The sequence below is a fragment of the Charadrius vociferus genome, unplaced genomic scaffold, assembly GCF_000708025.1.
Source record: "Charadrius vociferus isolate BGI_N301 unplaced genomic scaffold, ASM70802v2 scaffold873, whole genome shotgun sequence".
Lineage (NCBI taxonomy): Eukaryota > Metazoa > Chordata > Aves > Charadriiformes > Charadriidae > Charadrius > Charadrius vociferus.
In genome coordinates, this window is record NW_009647698.1 from 66,595 (window position 1) to 75,602 (window position 9,008).

The 9,008-nt window shown below is 38.9% G+C and overlaps 1 protein-coding gene across 1 annotated transcript in view; it reads right to left on the reverse strand.

Annotated features, from left to right (window-relative positions):
* Positions 1-5,990: 5,990 nt before the first annotated feature.
* Positions 5,991-9,008, reverse strand: part of CD44 (CD44 molecule (Indian blood group)) — a 77,584-nt gene continuing 74,566 nt past the window's right edge. Inside the window, exon 15 of the mRNA XM_009881499.1 lies at positions 5,991-6,207. Coding sequence (XP_009879801.1) covers positions 5,991-6,207 — 217 coding nt within the window. The remainder of the gene's footprint in view (positions 6,208-9,008) is intronic.

Genomic DNA, 9,008 nt, shown 5'->3' on the forward strand with positions numbered 1-9,008 from the left:
ACTCGTGCCTGAACTAAAAATATGTTTGCCTTTCCCATAGCCATTTATAAGACTGATATACCTCCATTTGGCTGTTTTCTTACTGCGGTGCCCAAAGGTGCTCCACGGATCACTCTCCTGTGATCCACAGACACCACTTGAGAACTGCTGCTGTGGAGATATGCAGGCAAGAAAAGACAGCTGATTCCCAACTGCTGCTGCAGCAGCAGCCCTGAACCAGATGCTTGTTATTAAAAAGTCTAGGCTGAAAAAAGTGATGAATATAAACTCAAGATATCCAATCACGAGCTAAAATATACTCAGTTTATTACTGTTTGTTCGGGGTAAAATGAAAGCATGGACTCTCAGTTAATACAAGGAAAGTGTGGTCACTGAAAATTATCTAAGCTTTTTTTTTTTTTTTTTCCCTCCCCCAGATTAAGCCGGGGGAAAAAAAAGTCTTTTGAGTATGTGGTGCCAGAAGCTAGATGTACACAGATGACTGCAAGTAAATTTAGATTTAAAGCTAAAACTCTGCTGTAACCAAGCCATTTATACACACATTAAAGCTGACCCCACCCTAACACAATTGCCTGAGGCAAGGCTTTCTGAAGCTGAATACAAAACATTCAGCCTCTGGAGAAGAGATGGAAAATGCCTTATCGCATCTTCCTCTGTCCTGGGTTGCTCTGGGAGTTTGAAGGACTTCAGGACTAACTCAGCAGACCTGGAAACTTTTTGATGTACAAATCTTCCACTGCCTATGAGCTGCATGCTGATTTCCCACTGCCAACCTACACACCGCTGACTTCAGCTGTGCTGTTGGCATCACTTACAAGGCAGACTCTTGCCTCATCTTCAGCACTGGAAGAAAGCTGCTGCTGAACTGAAGTCTGAGTTAGGTGGGTGTTTAAGAGTGAGACTTTTCCCTAATATTCTTAAAAATGCTTGAGGGTTTTCCAATAGATGCACTTAACTTTATTTCAGATCCTATTTGACTTGACAATCCTATTTTACTGTAAATTTACACAGATGTTTCAAACAGGAAATAAATTAATTGTAAGAATTTCATTTTAGTACGAAGGGAAAGCTGTGTTATGTATTAGGCATGGTGAATCTTCAGAAAAAAAAAAGTAATTTTGTACAGCTAGATCTTCTATCTGGGATACTAAAACTAGCTAAAACTCTCTAATTCTGAAAACAAAAATAGTCATCTTCTCACCTGACAATCTTTGTGGACTTCTTTTGATCCAAAACTTCATCATTTTAATTTTTTTCTTTTTTTCTGAAAGAAAACACAAATCTAATGGCATTCACATCAGCATTCAATGCACAGATTTGTGTAGCAGAGGATGTATGAAAATAGGTTTCAACCATCTGCTTGTTCATACAAAGCCCTTTTGCCTGTAGAGTGAGAAGTTTTAATAAAACGTTTGAGACCCCTTGAAGCTGTTGCTCAGGCAAAACCTTTTTAATGCTTGCTGCAACCACCCAGACAAAATTGGCTGTGTTTGAAGTGTATGTAAAGCTTTCACTGCCTCTGCTTTACTTGCACTTTAACAATAATCAGCTGCCTTGAGGTCAGGAGGGCTTCTTTGATAATGAATTCGCTTCTTCAATTTCAACTTTTCAAAAAAACTGTGCAGCAGCACAGTTAACCTATGTGAAGATCTGTGTAAGTCTGGTACTTACATCTTCCTTTAAAAACAGGAAGCTGAGCAAGAAGAGAAATTTTCTTGAAATCTTGCCGTTGCTGATCTTACTCCAGATGGGTGAGACACTGTTACTCATTGCTAAATTTGTGCTTTACCTCTCGTTTCTTATGGTCACAGCTGCTTACTCTCAGCCTGGTGTTGGTGGATGCCACATGCAGCATGGCAAAGTAATAATGAGAAATAAAGCTACCAGGGGAAAATTATTCAAAAACAGTTTGCAAATGAAGTGCTGAATGTAGAGGGTGACTTGGAGGTGGGGGGTTCACAGGAAAAGGCCATTTTTTTTCTTTCTCAGAGCTGTGAAACATTCAAGTGCCAAAGACCTGGGGATGTTGAAGGGACTTTCACAGTAGTAGCACAGAAATTTCACTCTCCCTTTACTTCCTCTCCCAGCAACTAGGTCCCCCCTCCAACCCTGATCCCCCAGAGTTCCCACTCCAAAACCACCTTTGCACAACACTTGCTCCCATAAGGAGCAAGAGTTTTGTCACCCACTCCCACACAGCTGGAACTGCACCCCAAGGAACAGCCCAGTGCAGCACTTTTCCTGCCACCTTTTTGTCCTTTTCCCCTCTGCAGAGGAGAACTAGTGGTTACCCAAAGGGTTTGTATTTGATTAATCAAATCTCTTGCAACCAGAGAAGTCAGAACCTTGAATTATTTAATAAGGCTAAGAAATAATTATTGGCTGATGGCCTAATATAGCATAAAATAAACTACTGGCTTACAAAATATCCTGATGTCTGTGTATGCTGAGGCAGAACACAGTTGTCAGAGGATTTAATTCCTTTCCTTCACTAAAAGAAACACTAATTAGGACCAGCCCTAACCAGGATGATATACTGACCTCTGTCCCTGCCCAGCATTGTTTCTATATGATAAAGAGTCACTTGGCAATTGTCTCCTCATAATATTCAAGGAAACATGCTTCGAACTACTTAGTACAAAGGCTGTTGTTGTTGACAAAGGACACACAAAAGACATGCCTATCACATGAAAAATATTCTGCAGAAATATAATTTTGGAACTGAAGTTGTAGAAAGGGTTTAAACATCTATGTGGGTAGATATGATAGCCACGTATCCTTTCTCTATTTTAATGAAACATTCCTTGTAAGATCTTCAAGAAAATGCAGGTGAAACAATCAAGACAGGAATAACACAAGCTGATCATGGGGTCTGCTCTATGTCCAGCCTGGTCTCCTCAGCATTTTTAGGAGAGCTCCTCATTCTTCCCAGGCACTAAGGGTAGGCTAAGACCCAACTTGTCTGTCAGCACCCTGAAGGAAGGGCCGGATCTTGCTGGGTGCTGTACTCTCCCAAATGCCGTTGGTTCAGGAGTAGTCACCAAGATCTTATTAGTTTGATCTTAAATTGGACCAAGTTGTCTGCTTCTAGAAGGGAGCTGAGTTAATCACTATCTCCCAGAGCATATGGGGAGCTTATGGGAGGCTGGCAGAACACACAAGGTCATACAGCATTCAGCTGAACCTGGCTTAGAGTTTGCAAGCAAAAAAAATGACCCCTGGCTCACCAGTACTAAACTGAACTATCCTGTTGAATACTTCTCTCCCACTAAAAATGCTGGTCTTACTTTTTATCCTCAATGTGGAATTGAGTTTATTTTTGGAAGCTTATTTTACAGTTCAATGTGTTTTTAGCAATACTATTTCTAGTTACAATTTAGAGATGATATTTTCTTTCATTCTGATTAATCTGCTACATAAATATGCAAATGTATCAAGTGCTCTATGTAAAAAATACGTAGACACAACAGAAAAATAATAAAACTAAGTTTGATAAAAATATGTACTATATTACACATATGAAATGGCCATCTAGTTTTGAAACTATAATGAAACTTAATTACACATGAATCACATGACATCTAAAAAGAATCAGCATATATAAAATAATGGCATTGCCTCTGTAAAGAGAACTTGAGTATCTCCCTACTTAAAAATATAAAAAGAAGTCAACCAGTGACATTAGATAAATTAGGAAGGAGTTTGCGGATTTCTCCACTAAAGATCTGAATAGGGAGATGAATAACATGCACGGCCTTTTTTTTTTTTTTTTTTAAGAAAAATTTAGCCTTCAAGACAATGAAATATCGCCTTTTGATTGAGAACTATATTCAATTAGGATTTGAAGAGAGGAATAATTCTTACTCTGGATGTCCATACTTAGTGAAATGAGTACATAACACCAGTTTAAACACAGTCTTCATCAGAACATTCTGATTTATAATGACAATAGAAAAGTTTGCTTAAAAACATTACACGAATTAAAAAAAATCAATGCATGGAGTCAACAGACTTCCCACTACACAGTTCAGTATTAAAATAAATGAAAGGACTGATAAGTTTGAGACTGGACCGCAAGTACTGACAGTGTAAATCACCTTGATCCTAGGCTTCAGCCTGTTTAAACTCCTTTGGACCACAAGCTGTGTGACTGTTCATAGATGAAACATGCTGACCTACATTAAGACAGAAAACATCCTACATGTTCTTTAAAATCACACCTCATCTTGGGACCTTTTTCCCAGGTGTAAATTGCCCCTGAGGAGAGCTGCCTACAGATACCAGGACACTGAGCAACTTGATCAAACACATGGGAAACTGCTGGAGGGCTGTGACTGAGAAATATAATCAACAGTCTTGTGCTTTATGTTCCAGTAAAATCAGGGCTAGCTGATGTTAGTATTTATCTAGCTCCAAATTACTTCAGAAGGAGAACATAAAATAACATGTTTTAGCAGAACAGTTTCAAAGGCAGGTGATATTGCCAGTGAACAGGAACATTTAAATAACCCCGCTACAGGACATTCCCCATCCCACTACTGACACAGACTACTGGTTGCAATTACCTTAGATTGTTTTTACTTGCATTTTTTTGAGGCAACCCAATTAGAAGTTATTATTCTCCCTCCACTCTAATATGCTTTCTTAAAAATGGCACAGACCACTGGTAGTAAATAATTTTCTTTCTAATGATTCATATCAATATAATGCACAGCATCATAGCTTAATACAAATACTTTACATAACAGACACATAAGGACAAAATAAAAGCAAATAACAATGCAACTGCAGGTACTTTACTATATTACATGGCTGGGAGAGTTTCCTTTAATCTTCTTTGAGCTTTTCTATGGAATTTAAAATTCTGGTACCAAGAAGCAAGCAATGTTTCTTTTGGTAATTTTAAAAAGCAGGTGAAAAAACATGGATGAAACAGAATTCAGAGGAAGTGTGCGGGATCATAAAAAGGCAACTTTTAAAATATCAGAAAACTGGTGTAACTTAATAGTTATAGGGAAAACAAATTTTACTAGGCTCAGCAACTCCTAAGTAAAATGGAGCAGAGGAAGATAGAGACCTATTCTTCAGGAATAAAATAGACATCTTCCCTAATGATATCCAATTGCTTGATTTGTGCATGTGTGATAGAGCTGGGGTCATTCTGTTTTATTCATTATCTTAATTAACAGGCTCGTTAAAAATATGTACAAACTGTGACCAATGAAAGGGGAAGAGCACCTCAAAAACTCAAGGATAACTGTTATTGTTAGGATAGTTAGGATAATGAAGGATTGTTAGGATAATAAAGTACAGAACTTTGTTATGTATCAGCTCGTGTTTTCATCTCTTTATTCCCCCCTCCCAAGAAGACTTGACCCTAGATATTTAAAAATAGAGATAAATAAATTTTGTCCTTCTGGGTTTCCCTCATTGCAGACCAAGCCATAAATCATTATAAAATGTCACTTTTTGTTTATACCGGCAGACTCTGAATGCACGTACTGCTCTTCCTGGCTGGAAGGCATTTCTGAAGGATTCTGATGTTTTAGACACTGTATAGGAGGCCTTTTTGGTTTAAACTTGATTTTTGCTCTTGACATTTGTTTCTCACTTACTCTTGTACCATGGCAAGTTTAGAACTTAAATGCCTGTAAGATGGGGTGACTGGACACTTCTGTAGCTCCGCACAGCAAAGACTTTCCATCTGGGGAACAATGATGTAAACTTCCTCCTAACACCCGAGATACAGTAAGTGTCCTCTGTGGATGAACTGGGAAATGAAAACGTTATGCAACTCTTGGGGGCTTATTTCAGAAAGCAAATGTCAACTTTATAACCCAGACATCATTTTAAAGTGATTAAAAATTAATAAAACTTATATTTAATTATGTTCAAAAGACATCAGTAGCACAGTGCATCTGTGAATTCCTGTCCAAGTTCCATGTGCTTTTGATTTCCCCAGCTCTGATCTGCTTGGCAACTTGGTACCATTACACTCCACTCTTCGTGTCAAGCTCTTGATGATTTTGTGTCTCATTAACGGTCAGGAATTCATCACATGGTTCTGTTTGGTCATTTGACGGTTCTTTATGAACCAAGTGCACCATTTCTTGTGATTTGCTGGCATCTCCATTTAATCCACTTGTCTTCCTGTCCTCCACTGCCCCTTTGCCACTGTTAATCACTAGCTTTTTCTTCTGCCCACATCTAGAAAGAAATAAAAAGAGAATAAGTACTATAAATGGAGACTAACAGAAATAAGAAAAAAAAATCGAAGTCAATATTTAGGAAAAGGTGCTTGGAAATGAAACTTGTGTCTGCCAGTGCAAAGAAAAATGAAACTAGTGTCTATCAATACAGACTTATACAATGCTAAGTGTGAAGTTTCTCCATATTGCATATTTTATTTTTGAAAGCATCTACCATTATATGCTTAATTTGGCAGGAGCTCACTTCTTTTTTATCTATCATTACAACAGATAGGAATAACATTCATTACTGAAAGCTAGAAAATATTTTCTAACATTTGGATATATCTACATTTATGAACTTTGTATATATCCCACTATAAGGATAGGGTCATTCTAAAGCCAGACTTAGGACCACACCTTTGAAAATGCTGAAGTTCTTGAGACAGCAGAAAATTTGGATCAAGCTCTCACCTCATTATACGAGATAGATAACTTTTTCTTCTTTGTATTAGCATTTCAGGCCTAGAAGGCCAACAGCAAGGAAATATGGAGAACTACTCTTGCTACTACGAACAGTATAGCTCCTTATGATACCAATGTAGGAAATAGCCACTGTGCTTTTAAAGTTACACTCACTGCAGTGCCACCCAATAAACTCTATATGTAGATCTGAATGAACACACACACACACACACACACACTCTCACACACACTCTCTTTTAAAAAGTCACCAGTCCAAAACTGATGCATGCTGGTCAATATGGGCTGAGTATTCCTTAGGGTAGTAAAAAAGTACTAGTTACAGAGCTGTCAGATTTGCACCAGACTGTTAAGATGGTTCTCTGGCTACACGGTGCTTAACATCCTACTCGTCCTCGAGCAATCTTGTGTAAACTGAATACACAAAGCAGAACTCTCTTAAGAGGGACAATGTCTCTGTGAAGTTGTACTTTAAAGTGCTTTCTTCTTAAAAGAAGCATATTTTGCCTGAATGACTAATTTGGCAGTTCAATTATACTATTATCCTTCTGAAGTATTACTTTTTTCATGCTTACTGACCAATAGACAACGGTTATTTAACCTGAAGTAGCTCAGTTCCCTGTGCTAATGTTACACACACTTGAAAAAGCAGCTCAGAGTGTCTTTTCTGATGTGATGGTCAGGCTGGGCAGCATCATCTGTTGGACCCTGGAAGGAGATCCTGACACTTTTTACAACAGGCACCAGACAAAGGCAGTCTTTTTTGCAACAAGAGGAATAACTAACTAAATAGGACCACACTGAATTTTGGCCATTTTGGGTTTTGGTTAAGATCATAGAATCATAGAAGCCCCATCCAGCCTAGCCTTGAACACTTCCAGGGATGGGGCATCCACAACTTCTCTGGGCAGCCTGTTCCAGTGTCTCACTGCCCTCACAGTAAAGAATCTCTTCCTAATATCTAATCTAAATCTAACCTCTTTCAGTTTAAAACCATTAACTCTCATCCTATCACTACAATCCCTGATTAAGAGTCTGTCCCCATCTTTCCTGTAGGTGCCTGGAAGGCTAGTAAAAGGTCTCCCTGGAGCCTTCTCTTCTCCAGGCTGAACAACCCCAACTCTCTCAGCCTGTTGTCACAGGAGATGTGCTCCAGCCCTCTGATCATCTTTGTGGCCCTCCTCTGGACTTGCTTCTACAGGTCCGTGTCCTTCTTGTATTGGGGGCCCCACAGCTGAACACAATATATCCACTGAATGCAATATTCCCACTGTCCATGTCACCAACAAAGATGTTAAACAGCACTGGTCCCAGTACTGACCCCTGAGGAATGCTCGCCACTTGGACATAGACCCATTGACTGCAACTCTTTTAGTGTTGCCATCCAGCCAATGCCTTATCCACCAAGTGGTCCATCCATCAAATCAATATCTCTCCAATTTAGAGACAAGGATGTTGTGCAGGACAATGTCAAATGCTTTGCACAAGTCCAGGTAGATGATGTCGGTTGGTCTTCCCTTATCCACCAATGCTATAACCCCATTGTAGAAGACCACCAAATTTGTCAGGTACCATACGCCTTTAGTGAAGCCATGTGGTCGGGCACGGATCACCTCCTTATTTTGCATGTGCCTTGGCATAATTTCCAGGAGGATCTGCTCCATGATCTTGCTGGGCACAGAGGTAAGACTGACCGGCCTGTGGTTCCTCAGGTCTTCCTTTTTTAAAAATGGGGGTCATGTTTCCTCTTTTCCAGTCAGTGAGAACTTATGAGAACACCAATTTAAAAAAAGAAAAAAAAAAAAAAAGGAAAATAATATAGCCAAGCAATTTGGTATTTCCTGAGAAGGTGCAATCGCTTGTTTGAAATGCTTGAAAACTCTGCCACATTGACATCCTAACTAGAAAGGTTAAATTTGTTGATTCTGGATCAGGAAGTTAACTACCTTGAAACAAAGGCCTACATTTCATTAGGCTTTTTCTGACAACGTAAATGAGACTGAAACTGGAGATGCCGTAGTCAGCATTCATTTTAAAAATAATGCATCTGACAGCATTACACAAATAAAACCACATCATTCTTACTTTTTAAATAAATTGATGCTTGAAATGTTCTCAACTTACTGCTCAGCTAACAGTGAAATGCTTAATCCTCAACACTGAAATGCTCGATCCTTTCTCAGCTATCCAGTTTTCTTATAGCACTGCTACAGTGTTAGTTTCAAATTAGTCAGCATTCACGTGCAGTATGCTGACTGCCCAGTATCTACCTCTCTATGGATTTTCAGCATATTAGCATTTAATAGAATAGATGAAGAAAGGATTCTTGACTTATTC